Source organism: Lissotriton vulgaris, chromosome 2_2, assembly GCF_964263255.1.
Source record: "Lissotriton vulgaris chromosome 2_2, aLisVul1.2, whole genome shotgun sequence".
Lineage (NCBI taxonomy): Eukaryota > Metazoa > Chordata > Amphibia > Caudata > Salamandridae > Lissotriton > Lissotriton vulgaris.
This window is the reverse complement of record NC_141688.1, coordinates 328,766,621-328,791,837: the sequence shown is the minus strand read 5'-3', so window position 1 is coordinate 328,791,837 and position 25,217 is coordinate 328,766,621. Positions and strand designations below refer to the sequence as shown.

The 25,217-nt window shown below is 49.4% G+C and overlaps 1 protein-coding gene across 8 annotated transcripts in view; it reads left to right on the top strand.

Moving 5' to 3' along the window:
* Positions 1-25,217, top strand: part of CELF1 (CUGBP Elav-like family member 1) — a 288,215-nt gene that overhangs the window by 105,039 nt on the left and 157,959 nt on the right. For all 8 annotated transcript variants that reach the window (XM_086959737.1, XM_086959739.1, XM_086959734.1 and 5 more), the window contains one exon: positions 20,828-20,907. In XM_086959737.1, coding sequence (XP_086815863.1) covers positions 20,828-20,907 — 80 coding nt within the window. The remainder of the gene's footprint in view (positions 1-20,827; positions 20,908-25,217) is intronic.

The following is a 25,217-nucleotide window of genomic DNA, read 5'->3' as shown; positions in this document are numbered from 1 at the left end:
AAGAAGGCTGTCGTGCCGAGGGGCACCGAACCAAAGAAGGCCGCTGAGCCGAAGGTCGCCGAACCGAAGAAGGCCGTCGATACGAAAAAGGCCGCTGCGCCGAAGGTCGCAGAACAGAAGAAGGTCGTCAACGCAAAGGGTGCCGCACCAAAGAACGCCGTCAAACTGAGCGTCGTCGAGCCGAAGTCGGTGGTCCAGCCAAAGAAGGTCGCACCAAAGTCTATCGAGCCGAAGAAAGGCATCGAACCAAAGACAAGTGCTCCTAAAAAACCAGTCGATCCGAAGAAAGTCATCGACTCGACAAAGGACAGTCAACCTAAAAAAGCTGTTGAGCATAAAAAGCGTATCGAACCTAAAGATCTGGTCGATCCGCAATCAGTCGTCGACACGAACTAAAAGGCCGAGCCGAAAAAGAGCAATAAGGCACCAAAAGTCATCTAACCAAAAAAGATTGTTGACCCAAAGGCAACAGTCGATCCAAAAAAGACTAAGCCTAAGGAGTAAACGACACATCCACGGACAGTGGAAGAACTCTTCCATCCAGATCCAACATCAGAGGAACGGGCAAAATTGTATATAAACCCTGAGATCTGTAAAGTCACAATTCTACACAGGAAGAAGAGACCATTGGACACGGACTCTCACTCCCCCATTCCTCTAAAGAAAAAGGACTTCGGGACTTCTCCCTCTAGACCTTTCACTCCTTTCTATCCCACTATGCCTAATACGCCTTTTGCTCCTTACTCTCCTACACACTCATATTACAATGAGGATAACACAGGGGAAGAGCCTCAAGATGATTATAACTATCCAGAGGATCCTAATCCACAAGATGGCATGGGAAGATCAGAATGACACACATCCCATCCCTGACACCTCCTCATACCCAACAAAGCAGTCGCTTACCGATGACACCATTGTCTTCAACCAACTAATAGATAGGGCAGCACAGTACCACAATGTAGACATGCACAATGACCCAATAGACGAAGACTTTCTATTTGACACATTCCCTACTTCAGAGAAAAATGTCAGGACACTCCCTATGTTGAAAGGGGTACTAACAAACGCGCCAGATATATTTAAAGATACAGCCAGGGCACGTGTGATCAATCCCAGGATTGAAAAGAAATATAGAGCTGCCCCTACAGACCCTACTTATATTAGAGGCCAGTTCCCTTTTAGACTCCCTGGTAGTGGCTAACGCACGCAAAGAGCCAACTCAAAGACAACAGGAGAAGCTCCGCCTCCTGATCAGGAGTCTAAAATACTAGAGACCTCGGGTAAAAGGGTAGCATCACAAGCTTCCAATTCATGGAGAATTTCAAACACAGCTCAACTAGCTCGTTACGATAGAGCACACTATGACCAGCTTGAAAGTTTGATGCAACACCTGCCGGAACATCACAAAGCCCAAGCTAATGACCTCATACAAGAAGGAAAGTTCATTACAAATGCTTCCATTAAATGTGCGCTTGACGCAGCTGACACTGCAGCCAGGTCCATTAACACTAGCGTCTTACTACGAAGACCTGCATGGCTACGCATCTCTGGCTTTAGAACGAGGTGCAATCCACCATTCCTAACCAACCAGACAATCAAGACTTCCTCTTTGGCCCTGCAGTCAATACCATTTTAGACAAAATGAAAAAAGATACAGAAACTGCAAAATCAATGGGCGCATTGCAGTTTCAACAACACAGAGGTTCCTTCCGACGCTCCTCTTACAGAGGAGCTACACGAGGCAATATTTCACAAACCTAGTCTACATACAAAAGCAACACCCAAGGTTCCTTTAACAAAAGCTCCAACAGAGGAGGTTATAGGGGCAATAATAACAAGGGAAGAGGACTTAGAGGCAATAACACCAGAGCCTTTACTGCCGCAAAACAGTGACTTCATCACACTACCTCCAGACCACTTAACACCGGTTGGAGGCAGAATCCAACAATTCCTACCAGTCTGGAACGCAATTTCCACAGACAGGTGGGTGAGACAAATTATCCAGTATGGTTATTGCCTAGAACTCACTTCTACTCCACCCAACATACCACCCAGACACCGTCCTATGTCCAAAGATCACTTCACCCTGCTACAACAAGAGGTGAAATGTATACTGGAAAAAGGATCCATAGAGCCAGTCCCTTTCCAACACCAAGGGACAGGAGTATACTCACTATACTTCCTTATTCCCAAGAAGAACGGGTCTCTCAGACCACTATTGGACCTCAGACCCCTAAATCAATACATACTGTCGGAGCACTTCCATATGATCACTCTACAGCAAGTGCTCCCGTTGCTCCAGCAAGGAGACTTCATAGCAACATTGGACCTCAATGGCGCGTATTTTCACATACCTATACATCCAGCTCACAGGAAATATCTCAGGTTCACAATAGAAGGTCAACACTACCAATTCAAGGTTCTCCCCTTCGGGGTAACCACAGCTCCAAGTGTGTTTACAAAATGCTTAGCGACAGTAGCTGCACATCTCAGGAGGCAACACATCTACGTATTTCCATACCTAGACGATTGGCTAATACAAGCAAAATCGTACGAACAGTGTGTAAAAGACACGTCTCAAACACTCCAGCTGCTACACAGCCTGGGATTCTCAGTAAACTACCCAAAATCGCATCTGCAACCATCCCACACACAATAATATCTGGGAGGTACTATAAATACCTTAGTAGCAAAGGCATATCCAATCTCAACGAGGATAGCCAACATGCAGATGCTCATTCTCAAATTTCAGCCACAACACTCTTTGCCAGCTCGAGTATTCATGCAGCTCATAGGCAATATGGCCTCCTGCATATTCATTGTCCCCCATGCCCGACTTCAAATGCGTCCACTGCAAGAGTGCCTTGCAAGACTGGAACCAAGCTCAGGGACTACTAAAAGACCTAGTGTTGGTAGACAGTCGTGCTTACAACTCTCTGCAGTGGTGGAACCCGCAAAACCTTCCAAGGGCCGATTGTTCCAACAGCAAGTTCCACAACTAGTACTAACCGGGGACGCATCGCTGACAGGTTGGGGAGCCCACCTACTTCAATACACAGTCCAAGGGCTCTGGACAATCAAACAAAAGAAACTGCATATCAACCAACTAGAGTTGCTAGCAATATTTCTAGCCCTAAAAGCATTCCAGAAATACTTGTACAACAAGACTGTGTTTATCCGAACGGGCAACATGACAGCCATGTACTACATCCAGAAACATGGAGGAACACACTCTCCACAGCTGTCCCACTTAGCACAGAGCATATGGAAGTGGGCAATTCCAAAAAACATCCTTCTCCTGGCAGAACACCCCCCATGGAAGGACAATCAAGTAGCGGATCTGCTCAGCAGACACAGTCAACAACTACACGAATGGGAGATTCACCCCCATGTTCTCCAGCCATTCTTCCAAAAATGGGGGCACCCAGAGATAGACCTGTTTGCACAAAAGAAAACTCAAAATGCCAGTACTTTGCCGTCAGGTTCCCACATCCGCTGTCACAGGGCAATGCGATATGAATGAACTGGTCAGGCAGATTTGCGTACGCTTTTCCCCCAGCACCACTAATTCCGCTGGTGGCACGCAAACTACGGCAACAGTCACTCACAATGATCCTAGTTGCTCCCACATGGGCGAGACAGCCATGGTACACAACGTTCCTGGAGCTTTCAGTAGTTCCTCATCAAAGGCTGCGCCTCGCGCCCCATCTTTTAACTCAAAACCATGGAGAAATCAGACACCCAGATCCCAATCAGACGAACCTAGCGATCTGGCTCCTGAAGTCTTAGAATTTGGATACCTTAACTTACCTCCAGACTGCATGAACATCATTAAGGAGGCAAGATGACCAACTACTAGAGCTTGCAATGCAGCTAAATGGAAAAGATTTGTTTTTTACTGCACACAATAACCAAATCAACCCATTAGATGCTTCCATACAAAACATTATATTTTACCTATTGCATCTTCAAAGATGCAACCTAGCATACTTTTCTATAAGACTACACCTCGCTGCTATAGCAGCATATCTCCAAAACAGACAACACCTTTCACTGTTTAGAGTACCAGCAATCAAGGCTTTTATGGAGGGTCTTAAAAGGGTGATTCCTCCAAGGCACCCACCTTCGCCGGTCTGGAACCTAAACATAGTACTTACCAGACTTATGGGACCTCCGTTCGAACCTCACACTCATGTGAATTGCAATTTCTAACATGGAAGGTGGCCTTCTTGATTGCCATTACCTCACTCAGGCGAGTTAGCAAGTTACAAGCGCTAACAATTCATGAACCCTTCATGCAAGTACATGGTAACAGGGTAGTACTTAGAACAAACCCTAAGTTTATACCAAAGGTCATATCCACTTTCCATATTATTCAATCAATGGAACTGCCAGTGTTCTTCCAAAATCCACAGTCAGTAGCTGAAAGAGCCCTACACACACACTGGATGTAAAGAGAGCTCTGCTTTATTATGTGGACAGAACGAAATCATTTAGAAAAACAAAGCAATTATTTGTTGCTTTTTCACCACAACATAAAGGGAATCCAATATCAAAGTCAGGAATAGCCAGATGGATAGATAAATACATTCAAATATGCTATCAAAAAGCTAAACTCACTTTAACTGTCCCCCCCAAGAGCGCACACTATGCGCAAAATGGGGGCATCCATGGCTTTCCTAGGGAATATCACTCTTGAAGATATATGTAGAGCAGCCACATGGACCTCCATACACACTTTTACAAAACACTACTGTGTAGACGTGCAAGCAAAGTAGCAAGCTGCTGTAGGCCAGGCTGTCCTCAAAACTCTTTCAAACTGCTGCAGCTGGCACAGGTAACCACCGCTAGAGGAGATACTGCTATACAGTCTATGCACAGATATGAATTCAGCAGCCCACATGCCTCGAACGGAATATGCTACTTCTGTAGTAGGGGATCTCTGTGTATAGTCCTAATCTAGTGAATAGTCCCGCCCATGTGCGTGGGCCCCGGAGCAATCAAAAATAATCTCTTAAAGTGTCGTAAAATGCAGAAATGCACAGACACTTAAGAGAGAATTAAAGACAGATAATGCAGCCTATAAACCAGGCTACACTGTTCAGTACTTCAGCTAGAAATTCCACCAAAAATCCACAAACAGCAAAGCCTGTCCAGATTTTCCTAGCTTCAGCAGCAAAACCCCCTGGAATGATAGAGAGGAAGACATGGACAGACAAGCCCCATAGGCTGCCATTATGTGGCTCAAAACAGGATACTGTGCCTTTAAGAGAACTTTCCAGAACTTCACAGTATCCCAGAATGCGGTGCAGGTCCCTTTTACTTTCAGTTTTTTTCCGGCTCCTGCAAGCAGGACCCTGGAGCATTGAGCTCTCCCTTTTCAAGGGTTTATTGGTGATTTTTCACTTTTGTTTCGATTTGAGTGCTTTCTAAAGTACTTTAGTGCTTTTCTTCTTGGTTTTTGCACTTTTTTGATCTACTCTTCGTCGTCGAGGAGTAGATCGCCGTCGAGGCGCAGGAGGTCGCCGCCGTCGAGGCGCAAGAGGTCGCCGCCGAGGCGCATACTGTCGACGCAGAGGAACAGACGCTCGCCGTCTGGTCGCCGTTCTTAGACGCCGAAGAGAGGTGGGAGAACACCTGACCCCATTGGAGGGTCTCCAACGTCCCAAGCTGGAAAGGAAGGCGGATCACCGGGCTCGGTGTACTCAGAGGTGTATACCCCGTCCCAGAGACCAGTTACACCTTCGCCTCCATTACCGAGGGGTCCCCCACCGAGGGGTCCTACCCCTCCTCCGCTACCACCACTTCCACAACCCGGACCTCGACCTCAATTCCCACATAAGCCACCTCCGGCCTCTCCGAGGTCGGTCTAACTACCCAGGCTTCCAACCCCTCCCAAGGGGACTCCTAAGCCGAAGGCCCCGGCAAAACCAAAGACACCTGTTCCGGGGGCACTGGCGGATAGGCCGAGGCCTAGGAGGTTGCGATCACGCTCCGGACGGAGAGGAGTAGACGCAGATCCTCTACTAGATCAAGACGTCGCCATAAGAGGCAGGGATCCAGCTCCCGCACGGACTCCTCCAGGACAAGATCCTATTCACCGACCTTGTCGGACTCCCCGGAGACAAGGGTGTCTCCTGTGGACGATATCAGCACGTTCCAGGAGGTTCTCCTGAGGGGCGCTACAAAATTGGGAATCACGGTGACTGCTCCTACACCCACGACGTCCGTGATCTTTGAAACGCTTCACAAGAAGCATTTGTCTCGCCCTCTTCTACCGCTAGTGCCAGGCTTGGTAGAACCTGCAGAGGAGCGGTTCCTCACACCAGCGGTGGTGAAGGCCGCTGCCCCCCCCCCCCCCCCCAGACTTCTGAAGAAGTACAGGGCCCCGGAGTCGGACCCGGCCTTTCTGCGGATAGATCCGATACCCGACTCTGTGATCGTGACGGCGGCCAGGAAGTTACACTCTACCTCCCCGTCCTCAACCGTGCCGCCCGATAAGGAAAGCCGATGGATTGACTCTGCTGGAAGGAAGGCTTGTGGTACGGCATCCACATCCATGAAGGCCTCCAGTGATGCGGCGTTGCTGGGGCGGTACGACCGTTCCCTGTGGGACTCCCTGCAACAGTTCACGGACCTTCTGCAACGAGACAAGAGGGAGGACTTCCAAGAGATCCTCAAAGAGGGGATGCAGGTGTCAAACCAGGTCATAAGCACGGCTGCTGACATTTCTCTCTTGGCTGACCATGGGATCAACCAGCGGCGCCATGCTTGGCTCAGGCTCACATCTCTTAAGCCGGAAGCCCAGCAGCGGGTGGCCAATCTGCCCTTTTCCGGGGAAACCCTGTTCGGAAAACATGCCGAAGATGAGATGGCCTGCATGAAGGCGGAGGCAGAGACCCTGATGGCTGTGGGCTTGGAGAAGCCCAAAGAAAAGAAGTCCTACCGCCCGTTCCAGAGACTGTTCGGTGCACAAGCAAGAGGACGAGGTAGTCTTCGGGACAGCAACAGCAGCAGCAGTTCCGGAGACCCTTCCAAAGTGTCAAAAGGGTAGAGGGGTACAGCAGTCCTCTACAGCGAACAAGGGCCCGGCCGGGTCTCAACCCTGAGCTGTTACTTCCCCTTAATCCGTTACCCGCTCCGGTGGGGGGGAAGCGTTCAATTTTTTCTGGCAGAGTGGAGAAAAATTACTCTGGACAAGTGGGTGCTGAATATTGTTTGCAATGGATACAGTCTTCGTTTCACGAGCCCTCTGTGAGAAGTTGGCCTGATATGCAGTGCTCACTATTCTAGTGATCACTATGTATCAGTCCAAACAACCCTTACTGATGATTGGTTGTAAGTCAACCAATAGACCAGCTATCCTAGTAGCATGGACAAGAGCAGTCTTCGGGCTAAACTCTAGAGGGCGTGTTAAGCCAGCTGTTATACCATCACATATACCCCTTAAACACCAAGTGAAAGGACACCACACAAGTGTTATGAAAATAAACAGTGTATTTATTTAGATCACAACAGCCCTGTACTCTTTATGAGGACAGGGTACTAAGCACACAACAAAACTCTTACGAAAATACTTTAAGTTGCACAATTTACACAAATGCCCGAGGGGCACGGAAAACCATATACTATGGAAGTGGAATGCGAAATTACTAGCAGGTAAGTACTAATCTCATAGGGTTTGGAATCGCTAGGACTGGCCTACTGAACCTTCAGATTACTAGCAGGAGGCCTAGGGGACTCGGGTGCAGAGTGTGCACTCTCACGCGGGATGCTGGACAAAGTCTATGGAGGCTAGTAAAAGCAAAGTTAAGGATATCGGACGAATCCGACTAGTTAGGCTGAAAACGAAAAAGGATCTGGACCCTTGGATAGTGAGGCTATGCTGGGGCACCGAAATGCCGGAGTTACCTAGCCCAGGGGCTGCGGCTGCATAGGTCTGAAAAGACGTCGGGAATCCTTGTTGCAGTCTATGGAGCCTGAAAGAAGAAGTTGCTGGCAGGCGACCAGTGAAGATTGTTCGGTGGATCCAAGCCTGGATCGAAGATGGAAGACACCTGTAAGCAGAGGGGACCAAGTCCTGAATCACTAGCCAGTGATCAGATGGGCACCAGGATGGCACCGGATGGAGTCACCTCGACCAGGTGAGTGGGCGACGCTGGGCTCTGCAGTCTCACGGACCAGGAGGCGTCGTCGGCGACCAGGCTGGAGGTGCGAGCTGTCCCACGATGGTTGATGCTGTCGACGTCGCTGGACCCAGGATTGGGGCAACAAGTCTTGGCAAAATTCAAGCCCACGCGGTGGACCTAAAATGGCGTCTGGAGTGGACCAGGAGGGTCCGGGGTGCTCCTCTTTTGGAAGAGAGCAAGGGCCAGTCTGGAGCAACCAGACTAGCAGTGGTGATGTCGTCGGTCGTCGTCGGGAAGGCCACAAGCCAGCGGGCTAATAGCCAGACAACGCGGTGAGCAGCCAAAAAGCAGAAGGGCCCCACGCAGATCTCGTGGATGCTTGGGGGCTGGTCTTCGGTGCTGGAGCTGCTCAGGGACGGGGCTTCTCGGACCACAAAGCACTCACCAGAGGATCCCTCGGCGGTCGTGCTGGATAGAAGTCGTGCAGTTCTGATGATGGCCGGTCCCTCGAGGTCTCGTCGCACCTACGGTTCTCAGCTTAGCTGTAGAGGTAGGTAGAGGTCAGAGGTGCCAGGGAAGCCGGGTCTCGTCGTGCTGGTCGGTCGGATTCCGGAGGAAGGACGTGCAGCAAACCACAGTGTTCTTAGATGGTGCCTGCGGATGCAGGGTGACTACTCCTTAGCCACAAGGGAGAAATCTTGAGAAGAAGTCGAGTTCCTTTCGTAGAAAGTAATTTCTTGATTCAAAGATGATCTCATTTGGAAGGGTCCCCGCTCCTGCCTTTATCCTAAAGAAAGGGGTGGGTATGCGACTAGGTCCTGCCCTATGGGTGGGACCAGGAAGGGGGGTGGTTACACCCCTCTCCCATGCCGGACTTTCCCCAGCTCAGGGGCTGGTGTGCCCCTAGAACTGGTTCTAGCCGACAGATGCATAGTGAGCACCGGGGTGCCACTTGCAGTCACCTTCCTCTAAAGCCCTGCCTACCCAGGATACACAAAACCCTGTCTGGGATGGTGCTAGCACCGCCCCTGACAGGAAACCCTTTGACCAAGCTCCCCTCGCTGGAAGGACTCCCAGCTGCAGGGGGTCAGACTTGTGTCTGTGGTGGCAGCATCCATTTTGTGATGCTGAGGCTCGAGTTAACTTTAACCGGGGTTCACAGTTACATACATGTCGTGTCCCTCTAGAAGGGTGGAATGCTAACCCCGTCGCCAGAATTGGCGAGGGGTTAGTATTCCAATTCGTATGACACCTTACTCGACATGTTTTGATAAAGCGATACCAAAGATAGCATTTAACCGCGAGGATTATAATGCACTTAAGAGTATATGGTATGCGTTATCATGGAACAGCTATTAGGACTTGGTTCCGCAAGCTGCAAACGGGCTCAGCTCATGCCAGAGCACCATCTCACACGATTCCAAGCACTCTGCCTTCAGGATTGTCAAGGCCTGCCATAGGAGTGACTGATAGGAATCTGTGTGTCCATTTTTAGGGTTAGATATAGGTATACTATATGTAAAGCAAAGGGTGATTACACCACCTCGCCCCAGCTGTCGTGCAGCCAGTTGTTTCAGATTTAGATGGCCAGCCAGGGGTGGCATAATACATGCTGCAGCCCTGGTAGGCCCTGGGTACACCTATGCCCTGAGTTAATGGTCTGATAAGGTGGCCCAGTACCAATTGGATAATGCACCTAAGGTACACGTGTCAATTTAGTGAGAGAACAGCAAGGCTGTGGGTCTGATTAGCAGGCCCACAGCCAGAGAAGTCGTAAACCAGTGAAGCAAAAAGCAAAAAATCTGGGTGATCATAGGATTGCAGACCCTACTCTCCTACACCCTCCTCCATCAATTCCTCCGGTCAGCTCGCAGTATCAGCTGCGCGAGCTCCAGGCGGAGGCAGATATCCTGTTAAGGAAAAGGGTGATAGAAGGCGTACCTCTGGCTCAAAGGGAAAGAGGTCTGTACTCCCGGTTCTTCCTGGTTCGCAAGAAGGACAAGAACGAGTTCAGGCCCATTCTGGACTTGCGACAGGCAAACAAGAGGATTCGCAGAGAAGAGTTTTGCATGCTGTCGTTGCATCAGATTTATCCTCAGCTGCAACAGGGAGACTGGCTATGTGCAATAGACCTACAGGATGCGTACTTCCATTTGCCCATTGCACACAAACACAGGAAGTTCCTGCGATTTCAAGTCGGCACCAATCATTATCAATACACAGTACTGCCATTTGGGCTGAAGTCTGCGCCCAGGACATTCTCGAAGTGCATGGCAGTGGTAGCAGCACACCTGAGGAAGAACAAGGGGTTTGTGTACCCGTACCTGGACGATTGGTTGATCAAGGCCTCCTCCTTCTCGGAAGCTCTGGCACATTTCCATAAGACGTGCGTTCTCTTGAACAAGCTGGGGTTGCACATCAACATGTCCAAGTCTGTCCCGACTCCGGTCCAGTGCATTTAGTAATTGGGAGCCACCATCAATACACTGTCAGCAAGCGCGTGTCTCCTTCGGAGGAGCGAAGATAATCACTCCGTCGGAAGGCTCAGGCTCTTATGACCGCTCCATCTACAACAGTGAGGACGGTGTCTTCTCTACTGGGATCGATGGCCTCTTGTATCTTCCGGACGCCACACGCACTACTGCACATGAGACCGTTGCAGGAGTGCTTGGAGGATCAGTGGGATCAGAAGAGAGGGTCTTGGGACGACAAGATACGACTCTTTGCATGCTTTTCAGTCTCTGCAGTGGTGGTGTTCAGCGGAGAATCTCCTCCGGGGGGTTCCCTTCCACAAGGATATTCCCACTCAGACTATTGTGACGGATGCTTCTCTCCAGGGCTGAGGAGCGCACTCCGGAGACCTACAGATTCGAGGAACGTGGTCACCGATGGAGTCCACGTACCACATCAACTTACTGGAACTCAGAGCTGTTCACTTGGCACTGAAGGCCTTTCATCCGTCCTTTCAGACCAACTCTTTGCTTGTGCAGACGGACAATACGACCACGATATATTACCTCAACAAGCAGGGGGGCTCGAGATCACGCACTCTTGTCGCAGGAGACGCAGGCGATCTGGCACTGGCTTCTGGCCAGAGGACTGACGATAACGGCTACCCATCTACCAGGTGTGCAGAATGTTCAGGCGGGCGCACTGAGCAGACTGATTCAGGAAAACCACGAATGGGTCATAAACGACAAAGTACTAGGAGAAGTCTTCGCAAGGTGGGGGACTCCAGACGTAGATCTGTTCGCCACCGCCGAAAACAGCAAATGCTGAGACTTCGCCTCCAGGTACTACCAGCAGGGGACACTGGGGAATGAGTTATGGATCAACTGGTCGAGCAGCTTTCTGTACGCTTTTCCACCCATTCCCCTGATTCCGTCGGTGCTCATCAAGCTGTCCCAGTCCAGGGCACGGATGATCCCGATTGCCCCGGAATGGCCCAGGCAGTGGTGGTTCACGAACCTGCTTCACCGGTCTCTCCTTCCTCACATACGGCTGCTGTGCAGGCCGGACCTTCACACGAAGTTCGGTGGGCAGATGTTGCACCCCAACCTCTCGTCTTTGAGTTTGTCGGCATGGCTCCTGAGATCGGGCAGATTCAAATGGCCATATTGCACTAAGATTGTATGGACATACTGAAGGAGGCTAAGCGACCTTCCACTCGGACTTCATATGCTTACAAGTGGAAGAGGTTCTGTATCTTGTGCAAGTCCAAGAACTATGACCCGACGACGTGCAAGGAAGATGTCATCCTTCCTTACCTTCTACATTTGGCGCAGTCTGGCCTTAATGTTCATTCCATTAGTTATCTGATTTTCCTGTCAACCAGACTATAACTTTGCCTACGTTTTTTTCAGAATCCTTCATCTCCAGAGGAAAGGTCTTTACATTCCCTGGATGTTAGGAGGGTGTTGAAATTTTATCTGGATAAGACCAAAGATATTCGTAGGTCAGACCAGTTGTGTATCAATTATGGATCAGTCAGGACCGGTCTTGCTACCTCTAAACAGTCCATCTCTAGGTGGATTGTGTCCTGCATACAACTTTGTTATCAAAAGGCTAATAAGACCTTAGGCCCCTGGTGGAAGGCTCATTCCACCAGGGGCAAAGCTGCCACGACTGCTTTGCTCCGTAATGTTCCTATTGCGGAAATCTGCAAGGTGGCCACTTGGAAGTCGGCTCAAACCTTTGCCAAGCATTACTGCCTGGACACTGATGCCAGGGCAGACGCTCAGGTTGGGCAGGCTTCGCTGCGAAATCTGTTCGCAGAATAGTGGTGTTATTTCTCTTTTCTCCACCGCCGCTTTGGTGTGGGGATGGGCTTGCCATTCTATTCACTAGATTATGACTATACACAGAGATCCCCTACTACAGAAAGAGTAGTTTCTCTCCTCTAACTCCAGTTCTGTAGTAGGGGTATCTCTGTTATAGTCATAAGCTCCCGCCCTCCTCCCCGGTGGAGAGAGATTTTCATGTAAGGAATGCTACAGATCTGGCGTGTTACGCCTTCAAAAAGAACTGAAAGTAAAAGGGACCTGCAGTGCATTCTGGGATACTGTGAAGTTCTGGAAAGTTCTCCTAAAGGCACAGTATCCTGTTTTGAGCCACATAATGGCAGCCTATGGGGCTTGTCTGTCCATGTCTTCCTCTCTATCATTCCAGGAGTTTTTGCTGCTGAAGCAAGGACAATCTGGACAGGCTTTGCTGTTTGTGGATTTTTGGTGGAATTTCTAGCTGAAGTACTGGACAGTGTAGCCTGGTTTATAGGCTGCATTATCTGTCTAATTCTCTCTTAAGTGTCTGTCCATTTCTGCATTTTTCGACACTTTAAGAGGTTATTTTTGATTGCTCTGGGGTCCACGCACATGGACAGGACTATTCACTAGATTATGACTATAACAGAGATGAAGTTGAAGTTGAAAGTATTTGTAAAGCGCTCTGTGACCAAGCGGTTTCCTGGCGCTGGAGGATTGATGGTGTCAGATGGAAGAGGCAGCCAGGGAATTAGAGATTTGTGAAGGCTTGGGCATACAGATGGGTTTTGAGCGCCTTACGGAAATGCAAGTTAACAGTGATGGACCTGATGATGGGTGGGAGATACCCCTACTACAGAACTGGAGTTACAGGACAGAAGCTACTCCTTACCAGTATGCATCTGTTCTTGGCATGTAGGGCTGCTGTCATTCATATCGCCCGCCCTCCTCTTATTTTTTTTCCTCGCCATTGTGGCAGAGATGGAGATAGTAAAGTAAGAGATGGCCATGCAAAAGATAATGCTGTAGCTGCGACAGGCACCGGGGAGGAGGGCGGGCGATATGAATGTCAGCAGCCCTACATGCCAAGAACAGATGCATACTGGTAAGTAGCATATTCCTTTTACCCATTACCACCATCATGTGCTAACACAATACTTCAGCAGGTTCATATGGAGAACAGTTGTCTTGTTTACATCATTTTCATCAGCACAATCATTTTGTGCTACCAAAGCAAGACGAGACACTACCTCCCTACTGAACCGCAGTTTCTTGAACAAGTTCATATGGCAACAGAAATTCAAATCGACAACTCTGTAGGATGTCATACAGCAGCTACGACAAAAAGACTATATGGCAACAATAGGTCTAAAGGATGTATACCTACACATCCCAATGAATCACAGACACAAGAAATAGTGTGTTACGTCTACCACAAAATGTAATATCAGTTAAAACTACTGGCTTTCAGAATAAAATCAGGACCCAGAGTGTTTACAAAATGCCTATGCATAGCAACAGTAGCTACGCACCTAAGACTACAACGGATACATGTGACCGTACCTAGATCTAGGAAGCTGGCTCTTTATATATACTAAAACATAGTACACTGTGCAGAGAGTCTACCGGGTCTGCAATTGGTTTACAAAGACTAAACTAGATAATACTAACGCTCTCATTTGTGGTAGTATATGCCAGCGTTAGGCTTATCAGATTGTAGTGCTAAGCATTTGTGGTACTCGGAGGAAATAAATGAGACACACTCGAAGAATAAATCTGATACCAGAGATGCATAACGGTATAGTACTGTTTCAGGGGTTCACCTTCAGGACTCAGGGTTGTAGTGTACTAATGTTCAAAGTACTAACAATGTGTCATTGGGAACTGCTGTGAGGTGGTAGCTGAATGCTATGGTGAAGGGGGGCCATCTGTCAATGGGCTGCACAGGGGGACTTGTGGCCAAGTCGGAGAGCTCCAAAGCGGGGGCTTAGGTTGCATGGTGTATCGGAATAGGGGGGCACAACCGGCTCTTGTGAGCTGGGAGGTTCATGTGCACAGTGGTTAGGGCGACTAGACTGGGTCGCGCAAAGATGCTCCTTGCGGTTCGAAGCAAATAGCTGGCAGTGGAAAAAATCAGAACAGATGGGCCGCTTTCAAAGTGGGATTCAGATATGTTGTTCCTAAGTGGCTGCTCGGTCGTTGTGCAGTGGGATAACGGATTGGACTCTTGTTTGTTGATGTATGGTACAAGGCGTCAAGGTACCTGGGGGTTCATACTATACGGCTCCAGTTGATCCTGGTGTCTTCAGACTCGGTGGGGAGACAGATCTGACCTTCCAGAGCATCAATACTATCTCCTGATTGTCTGCTGCGTCAGTCGGGCCGGTGAGCTGCAAGGCTGTGGACATGAATCTGCTTGTCTTTGCCTGCGGACTTCCGGGGAGTACCTCCTCTACTCCAAAGGAAACTGTAGGTGATTTTCAGGTCTTGCCTTAGCCAGTACGCATGCGCTGCTCTGCGAGGCTTCTAGTAAGGACTTTCAACTCTGACCACAAGCTTGTGCGTGTGCTTTTGTTTTTGCTCACACGCTATTGACTTTTGCGTGCTGTCTTTCTAAGGAAGACAGCACGCAATTGGCCAAAGGCAGGTGCATATCCCGCCTTCTCTCTCCCCTGGCCTAGTGAGCTCGGGAGCGAGCAGCAGCCCGCACTCAAGTGCATAAGAGGCCGGCATTGGTTTGCTAGCGCGAACACCCCTCAGCCAAAAACACGTGGCCATCTCTCCAGCTAGTTTCTCAACTTCCCCCACCCCGCGTGCCTGCAGAGGTTTTTATTTTTTATATTTGCACATTGTACTGGATCATGATAGGGCAATATAACAACTGCACCAGAACGCGTTCCCGAGGCAAGCCAAGCCAGCTCTGTACTCCGCGGATTGCCAGATTAAAGCACCATGAAACTTGTAGGCTGCAGTAAGCTGTGGCCTCATCATTTCTTTTTCTCTGTTTCTCGGACAACTTTATGTTCGAGGCATATGAGCTACAGATCGTACACTATGCATTAGATCGCCACCTGGTGTTGGGCTCGGATGATTGCAGGTTGTTGTCTTCTTGGAGAAGTCTTTGTAGTCACGATATAGATGACTCCTCCCTTGGACAACACTGCGCATGAGCCTCGACTCCATCCTTAGAATGTGTTTTTCCGCCACTGGGTTCGGATGAAAGTTTCTCCGCTCCGGCTAGAAAAACTTTTCCAGGAAACTTCGAAGCGCAAAACTTCCACAAAGTTCAAGAAACTACCTTCGACATCGAAGACAAGGCTTTTCGACAACAAAACTTTCATTCCGGTCATCGAAGTGGGCCGTTAGGCCTATCGTTGCTGTGCGGCCTAACTACATGGAAAGAACTCCGTTCAAGAAATGCCCGGAATGCCAGGCAAAATTCCCGCAGAGCGATCATCACGAGGTTTGCAACCCGGTCCTGATCGGGTTTAGTCAATCCGCATCCGGCAACAGTGCTCGCTACTCAATCGATCCTCTGCTCCAAGCCCTTTTCGCTATAAAGAAGGCATTACCCGCCGCTATTCCTGACTGGCTAATTACTGCCACAACCATTCCATCTACGGCCTGAAGTTTTTGACTAAACCCGATCAGGACCGGGTTGGAATTATCGCCGGTCCCCCGATATCGCTTCAACACACATGTTTCAGCCCTGAAGAGTCACGGGTTAATACCCGATCTGACGAAACAAGTGTCGGCTGGTTTCATGTTCCATGGTTCTCCCTTGATAGGAAGACCAATTTTCTCACAGATTAAAAGCTACATAAAGAACCTTTGGTGTGCGATCTTATCTTTATCAATGTACTGTGATTACCCCTCAAAAAGATTTCTTGTGTGCCCTGGACTTTGATTACTGTTTCAAATGACTACAACAGCTACATGTTAGCCGCCAATTTGGGAGTATACGGCTGTAAAGTCGATGCATAGCATGTGATCAACAACTTAAATGCCTCGAACTCATAATGTTACTTACCCAGTAAGCATCTGTTCCTGGCATGTAGAGCTGTAGGTTCACTTGCGCCCACCCGCCTCTTGGGTACCTGTAGTTGTTGCAATTCTCACTTTTGCAACGTGAATCTTTCTGGATTCATTATACTGTGCATATTCCGCAATCTGGTGGTTGGGTCCGGAATCGTAGTCTTTTATCTCTTTTTTTTCTTCGTAGGCCAGGTAGGCGTCGACGTCCCACCATTTGGTGTACCTTCGGTGACGTCGGCATGCTTCCGGCGAAAGCTCCCACCCTTGGGCGCCATCTTCAGATTCTTTTTTCCGCCGTTGGGTTTGGATCGTCGCGTGAAGCTCCAGAGGTTTTGGAGGAAAAAAGGAGAAAATACAGAAACTTTTCGACAGAAAAGGCCTAAGAAGATTGGGAGAAGACCATCAGAGAGGAGACGACAAAGAACGGGAAGAACCTCTATCTTCGACGTCCTTCGGAGAATGCGCACACAGGGGGCCCCATGAGCGCAGGGATGTACAAGACACCCTTTAAATTCTCCAGAAACTGCCACCACAAGTTTGCGCAGAAGGACCAGCACTTGGTCTGCAACCTCTGCCTGCCAATCGACCACGAGAGCAAAGACTATAACGCCTGCTCCGTCTTCAAGCCAAAGACACTCCGGGTTCAAGAGAAGCAGAGGATAGCTCACTACACGATGCAGGGCAAAGGCCAGACCCGACACGTTACGAACTGGGCCTCTCCACCACGAGGACAACATCGCAGAGGGTCCAGATGACTTCACGGTCACAGAGATCAATAGGAAAACGTCTGACAAGGTAGGAGAGTCTACGACCCCGAAAACCTCGACAGGGCCTCGAAAGCCTGAGGCAGACTCTCGAAAATTAGAGTCCAGAGCCTCGAAGGGAGCACCGGCGCCGAAAACTTCGACGACCGAAACTGCATCCTCCGAAAAAGAGCCCAGCGGATCCTTTGAGAAGGACTCCCGGGCGCCGAAGACCGGCGAAAAGCCAAGGTCGTTGAAGCACGCCCCCGAAAAAGGGTCTTCGACTTCGAAGGAAAAGGAGCCAAAAAAAGCTTTGACGTTGATGACGCTGTCGAAGAGAGCAGCTGAAACGCTCGACGACGAGCCGGCCACACAGTTGGAGATGAACAAAAGGCTTGAGGGCGAGATGGAGAACATCCTTCAGAGGAACAGGCTCAGAGTGAGGGGTCTGTGGAGCCCAGCGGATGCTGTCAGACACATCAATTACCTGGAGCCTAAAGCAGTGTTGCTTGCCCTCAAGGCCTTTCAGAAGCAACTGTACAACCAGAAAGTGCTGATACAAACAGACAACACCACAACAATGTTTTACATCAAAAAGCAGGGGGGAACTCAATCATTCCCTCTGTCAAGCTTGGCGCAGGAAATCTGGAGATGGGCAATACCACTCAAAATAGACCTGCTAGCCATACACCTGCCAGGGAAGGACAATGTAGAAGCGGATTGGCTCAGCAGGCAGACTTCAGCATCCCACGATTGGGAACTCAACATACAGGAAACAGAGAGACTATTCAGGAGGTGGGGTATCCGACAATATACCTGTTTGCAACACGCCAGAATGCAAAATGCCAGTACTTTCCATCAAGACAACCAGAGGCACTATCCCAGGGGAATGCCCTATGGATAAGCTGGTCAAAAACATTTGCTTACGCTTTTCCCCCGATACCACTGATCCCCAGGGTTCTCAACAAATGCATGTCGAGCAACATGCTCATCCTGGTGGCACCACAATGGGCCAGGCAGACCTGGTACTCACAGATAATGGAGATGGCGCAGGGTCCCCCCCACAAGTTCTCAAAAAGAAGAGACCTACTCTCCATGGAAAACTGAGAAGTTCTACACCCAGAACCGGAGAGCCTCAGCCGCTCAGCTTGGCTCCTGAGGACTTAGAGTTCGCACATCTAAAACTACCAGAGAGCACCCTGATGGTGCTGCGAGAGGCAAGGAGGCCCAGCACACGCAAGTGCTATGGGCAAAAATGGAAAAGATTCACTCAATGGTGCTGCAGGAAAAAACTCAATAGAAAGCTGACCAGGGGACCAACGGTGCTAAGATACCTCACGCACCTACTAAAAGCTAAGCTAAGCTCATCCTCGCTGAGGGTACACCTGGCAACGATAGTGACATACACAAGAGGGGAAACGGGGAGAAGCTTCTTTACATCTCAAGTAGTAAAAAGATTCTTGGAAGGAGCTAAAAGAATAGCGCCGCCAAAGAGGATGCCGCCGCCGGCATGGAACCTCAGTGTGGTACTGACAGAGCTCATGAAAGCGCCTTTCGAACTCATCCACAAGGCAACACTACAAATGCTGACAATGAAAGCGGCTTTCCTAGTAGCAATCACCTCGCTACGCAGGGTGAGCGAGTTCCAAGCACTAACCTTGCAAGAACCCTACATCCAGATACATAGTGACAGGGTCGTGATGAGAACAGACCCACACTTCATGCCAAAGGTGGTGTCACGTTTCCATTCAAATTCCTAGCTTCTTCCAGAACTCCACAACAAGCGCTGAGAGGGCGCTCCACACTTTAGACGCAAGAAGGGCAGTGATGCACTACATTGAAAGGATGAAGGAACACAGGAAGACAAAACAGTTCTTCGTATCCTTTGCAAAAAGTCACCTGGGTAGACCAGTGATTTAGAACACCATAGCTCGATGGATCGCACAAACGATACAATTCTGCCACAAGCAAGCGGGGCAGGAGCTAGCAGGCGGGGCACAAACAGGAAGAAAGGAGCAACAATTGCCTTTCTGGCCAACACACCAATTCAGGACATATGCCTGGCGGCAACATAGGCTTCAGTACACACGTTCACAAAGCACTATTGCGTGGATGTACAGATGAACAAGGAAGCACAAGTAGGACAAAAAGTGCTTTAACATATATTCAACAACCAACGCTCCTCTTCCACCCAGCCGCCACAAAAGTAACAAAACCGCTACAAAATCTATGCACAGCATAGTGAATCCAGAAAGATTCACGCTGCAAAACGAATAGTTTCTTACCTGTCGGTGTAGTTTTGCAGCTTGAAGATTTTTCTGGATTCACTAGTGAACCCACCCGCCTCCGCCAGAAAGATGAGGCTGGGGAAGGAGGTGGAAACACATGGAATAGAAAGCAAGATAAAGCTTACAAGATACGTAAAAAGAAATAAGTAGAAAAAAGGATTAACAAATATAGCCATGGATTCATTACAAGGACAAAAAAAAAAATCCGAAGATGGCGCCCAAGGGTGGGAGCTTCCACCGGAAGCATGCCGACGTCACCGAAGGTACGCCAAATGGTGGGACGTCGACGCCCACCTGGGCTACGAAGAAAAAAAAGAAGAAAAGAGACTTTGATTCCGGACCCAACCACCAGATTGCGGAATATTCACATAGTGAATCCAGAAAGATCTTCAAGCTGCAAAACTACATCAACAGTTAAGAAACTATTAGTTTACATTCATGCGCATGGACATCTGTATACTACACTTAGTAACTCCATTCTCACCCTTTTGTTGGAAAACAATCAAACAATTGAGTCAATGCCCATGCTCACTACCACCGAAAGGAGGAGTCCCCTTATCTTGTGACGGGAAAGACTCTTCGAAGAACGATAACTTGCAAACATCCAGACCCAACACTAGATGACAGGAGTATGCAAAGCATGTGAATCTACAGCTCTACATGCCAAGAACAGATGCTTACTGGGTAAGTAACATTATTCTTCTTGCATTGACTGCTGTTCTTGAAAACTTTTATACAAATTTGACTGAGTTAAGTCTTTGGGTTTGAGAAATCATTTTCTGCCTGAGTGTTAACAACAAATGCTTAACACTACACTCTGATAAAGCCTTACTGATCCACACACTACCACAAATCGAGTGTAAGATGCTATCTAACTTTACCTCTGCCTACCTTTGTGGTTCCACTGGACTCTGTGCCCGCTATACCTCACTTTGGTATAGTATATACAGAGCCAGCTTCCTACACTTACTCAACTAGTTCCCCCTCCCCGACTATTGTATAAGCGCTGACGATTTCATGTTGAGGTCCACTGACTGTTGTAGGGTCTGAGACTTCTTTGTGAGAGTTTGGTCGGCAGTTAAACCTGAGCATTGCTATTGATAGCCTTGGAAGTTTAAATTGAAGCCTTAGTGTGCCTATCACACATTGCCATGAGGCTCAGCCCAAGCCTCAGTCTCATTGTTTCTCTAGATTACAATGCCTTGAGTGACCAAATGTCACCCTAAGTAGAGCTCGTCCTCTCCTTTCACTGCTGCTATTTAAAAATGGTGAGGCGTGCTTCTGTGAACGGTTTTTCACTTTGTATATTTACTTGTACAAAATGATGCATAGTTTTTATATATATAAATATATATATTATTTCTTTTCAGGATGTGCGTTTATAACATTCACTTCCAGGTCGATGGCACAGAATGCAACAAGAGCAATGCATCAGGCTCAGACCATGGAGGTGAGTGAAATTGGGATGGAGAGAATGCTCACTAAAATGTTTGTCATGAAGGTGGATATATTTCTTCTGTGACAGCAAAGTGTGAGCTTTACTTTAGTGACCAGGAGGGGACTGTTGCCAAGGGGAATGTCATCAGCATTCCTGAGCGAAGAAGCGGGTGAAGGAAAGGGGTCTGAGCATTGCTTAGGCAGAAAAAGGAATGTGAGCATTGCTGGGTTTGCATTGAGTGTGAAGCACAGGTGCAAGTGTTAAAGGACATTAGCATTGCTGAGTGACTGCATTAGGTTTGGTCTTCTGTGCTGGTAGAGATGATGTGGGGAACGTAATTCATTTCACCGGAGCATGGCGACCAGAGAAGGCCCCTGAGGCCTGCAGCACTTATTGTGCCACCCTTAGGGGGCCTGTACCCTGACACCCACACACTGCCTTTGCAGGCTGAATGTCTAAGTACAGAACTAAACAAAGAGTCGACATGGCACACATCCCTGTGTGCCATGCCCACATAACCCACAGCCCTGGCATACTTCAGTCACTCCTCTAGGTGCATGAGCCCTGTGCCCCTACAGTATCCAGGGCCATTCCTGGGTACTGTAAGTGCCGGTATGCCATTAAGAGTATATGGTGCTGGGAGGTTGTCATCACAAACTCCACAGAACAATATTGGCTACACTGAAGACTTACAAGTTTGGTACCAAACTTCTCAGCACATTAAACCTGACTGATTCCAGTGTGGGATTTAATGTAAAATGCACCAGAGGGCATCTTAGAGATGCCCCATGAAAAGTAAACCTACAATCCACGTCTGGGCTGAGTGGCTGCAGAGGCTGCCACACAGCAGACATGTTGCTGGACCCCTTGGTGTAGAGCCCCCCGCTCTCCTGGGTCGGCAACAATGCACATCCTGGGCGAGGTGCTAGGTCTCCTCCCCCAGGATGGGCGGGGGAAAGCTTCAAAGACATGCCGCCTCTGTGAGCTTCTCCAGACAATTTGCTGCCCCCAGCAACTGGCCCCCATCAGTTCTGACCCCCACTCTGGCGGGGAGACTGGCGGGAAAAACTACGTCAGGAAGGGGGTGGGGGGGTGCCAGCCTATGCCAACCCCACCCCTCAGGTGGGGAAGACTAGGTGAAGCACGACCCAGGATCCGGCCATCTTGAAGATGGGGAGCCCTGCCCAATAACAGCAAGGCTCCTGGCCCCCTCCCACAGACGAGGAGCAGGCTAGGGGGGTGTACCCACCCCAGGATCGGGACCTATTGGTCCCTGTCCTTGCCCTACCTGTAACACCCCTAAATTCAGTATTTAGGGGCTCCCTGAACCTTCCTTCCTTAGATCCCGATAAGAAAAGAAGAAAGAAGATCAAGAGGAAGACCCGCCGTGCAGCTGCTAACAGGACGACAACAACTGACTTGGCCCCAGCCGTACCGTCTGTCGATCCTGGAACCTGCCCCTGCCTAATCCCGGCGACTCCTGCGGACAGCAACCTTCGGACACCCAGAGGACCTGCCTGCCTTGACCCTCTTAAAGCCTGGGACTCTGATTAACAGAGGCTCTGCTGCAACACCCCTGGTGCCAGCTAGGAAGCCCTGGACCAACCCACTCTCCACCCGCTGAGCCTGTGCACGAGTGATCCAGGACCACGAGGACGTTCCCCCGGTGACTGGGACCCGAAGTAGAGTGCCCAAAGACCCTCCTCGATGACCCCAAAGACCCTCCTCGATGACCCCAAAGACCCTCCTCGATGACCCCAAAGACCCTCCTGGATGACCCAGACGACGCCTGCAGCCTCAGGACAGACGACCCCTCCGACCGCGACCATAAGATTTCCCCACCTCAAAAGACACCCCTGCACCCGGCGCCCCACAGCCTCCTGTGCCCAACTCCTGAGTGCCTACCTACCCTCCAAGACCCCAACTTACCCCTCGACGTGTTTTTCGCTCCAGAAGATCCTTCGTCCCTGAGCCTGCAGCCTTTGTTCCCTTTGTTCCCTTTTCAAGTTCCTCATTGAGCACCAGACGGCTCAAAAGCACCCTGCACTCTGCCGCCCGAGTGCCCCTGGCAGGGCAACCTGTACCCTATCCTACTTCCCCATTTGCCCTGAGCAAGTGACCAGGAGCCCAGCTCCCCGAGTCGCGTGTCCTGCTAGCCAGCAGCCTCCAACCGGAGGCCCCCTTTCCCTCATTGGATAACATTGGGCCTAACTAGCTCTGCACCCGGCCGCCCCTGTGCCGCTGGGGGTGAACCAACTGTATTTAACTGACCATGGGGGACCCCTGAGTCTATGCCCAGAACCCGAACTTCACCAGCCAAGTACTCACCTGGAAACCGATAACTCACTTACCTGCTATTGGATAACATTAACTGAGAAATCTTCTTAGTGTGAAGTTTTGGAAACTACAAATATTTATATAAAATCACCCGAATTCCGAAGTACTCACCTGTGATGAGGGGAGAAGCCAGTACTGTACCTTGTAGCCCAGTACTGAACCGCAAAAGTAATCCTTACCAGGTTTACTAGTAACTTGTATTTTCTCCATAGGAATCCATTGTCTGCTTTTCTATGAAATTTCTTCGTTTCTATTAAGTGTCTACTTTTGAAAACTAGAAATATTCTTTAAAAATCATACGAAATACTAAAACGTAATTCCTTACCTGTTTAGAGTTGAGACCCCAGTGCTGGCCCCAGGAGACCAGTACTGGATTACAAAAGTAACAACCTGAATTGTCTCCCATTGGATAACATTGCCAGATTCCTGTTGAAAAGTTTCTAAGTGTGAACTTTTAAAATAGCTTTTTATTCCTGAAAAATCACTACAATATCTAAAACGTTTTTGCTAAACTGTTTTCATCTTAGACCCCAGGACTGAACCAAGGAGCAAGTCCTGGAATTATCAAAGTAATCTACAAATTAATCATCTGTGTTTATATTAGGAAATCCATTGAGCTCAATGCTAAATTGTGTGTAGAATTGTGTTGCCTACTGCAAACCATGTACCTATTGTCTTTACAAAGTTTATTGCCTTTCTGCAAAATACTCATCTGAGACCTCTCCTATTGAGAACAGTATATTTTTAGGTCGAGCGTCAGCGAAAGACCTATTGCTTTCGCTTTCGGGGGAATCTGAGACAGCGTTCGGTTACGCGCCTCTGCTGTCTCAGATTCTCCCTCGAGGGAGCGCACGGCGCCGTGCATATCCTCTGCCTCGCATTCGCAGCCTCTCTCAATCACACACAGCCACACTCACGCATGCGCGAGCACAGACATACACCCACGCAGGCACAATGCATCGGTACACACATATACACACGCACAGGTAACAGACACACAGCCACACATATACATACACACGCACAGCTATACATGCGTGCACCCCCCTCACCCCCACTTACCGCATCGGTGAAACTCCGGAGTTCAGCCGCCACCGCGGGGCTCTCCCTCGGGCATGGGAGCCCCGCGTCACCACTGCTCCTCTCCTAGCCAGCCAATCCGTGGGCGCGGGCTTCCAGCAGGAAACGGCAGTCCCGCCCCACGGCAGTTTTCCGCACGCACACGTCTTGTTTAAAATGCAGCTCTTTATTGGACTTTGGCGCTGTGCTTGCACAAGAGCTGTCACGTGACGTAAAATAAGTTTTAGAAGCGGCTGTCACCTCGCAGACGAGAGGCCTCCTGCAGCAGCTGGTGAGCCCCAGACTTCAAACATAAATCATTTACCTGAAGACGCCCGTATCCTGGGTCTTTTAGAAACCCCATTGTACCCCTGTGGTCCAGGTAGTGCTTAATTTAAGGATGTTTACCCCCCGCCCCCTCCAACCCTGCATTGATGCCTGAGTGAGGTGCCCCTACACGCCCTATGCTGCCCTGAAGCTCAGCTCTCCAGTCCACTCACCGACAGTGAACTGTGTGCCAGTCACCCCAAGCCTCTACTCTAGGAGCTTTCTCGAGCTACATCCGGCTAGATTCCTGCCGAACAACCTAGCAAAGTCCGTGCGAGGATTGTATTATAGTGTATGTACCGCAGTGTTTACTTGCTGAAGATGCCAGTGAGAGCTGTGCGTACTTTGCACCCAGGGCATTAAGTGGGACGAAAAAACGAGGGTGGGGGGGGCTTGTAAGGTAGGTGACGCTCTGAGTGCAGCTCCTGCTATTGTGATTGATGCTGGATGCTACACGGTGTGTCTGAGTCGCAGCGGCCGTCACGTGTCATTCTTATCGCTCTCTGCCGGGGATTAATGCATCTCACATGCCTTCTGCACTTTAAGTGCTGTTTAAATGCACTCTGCTTGTTAAAATGTCTTCCCTCTTTATTGTGAGT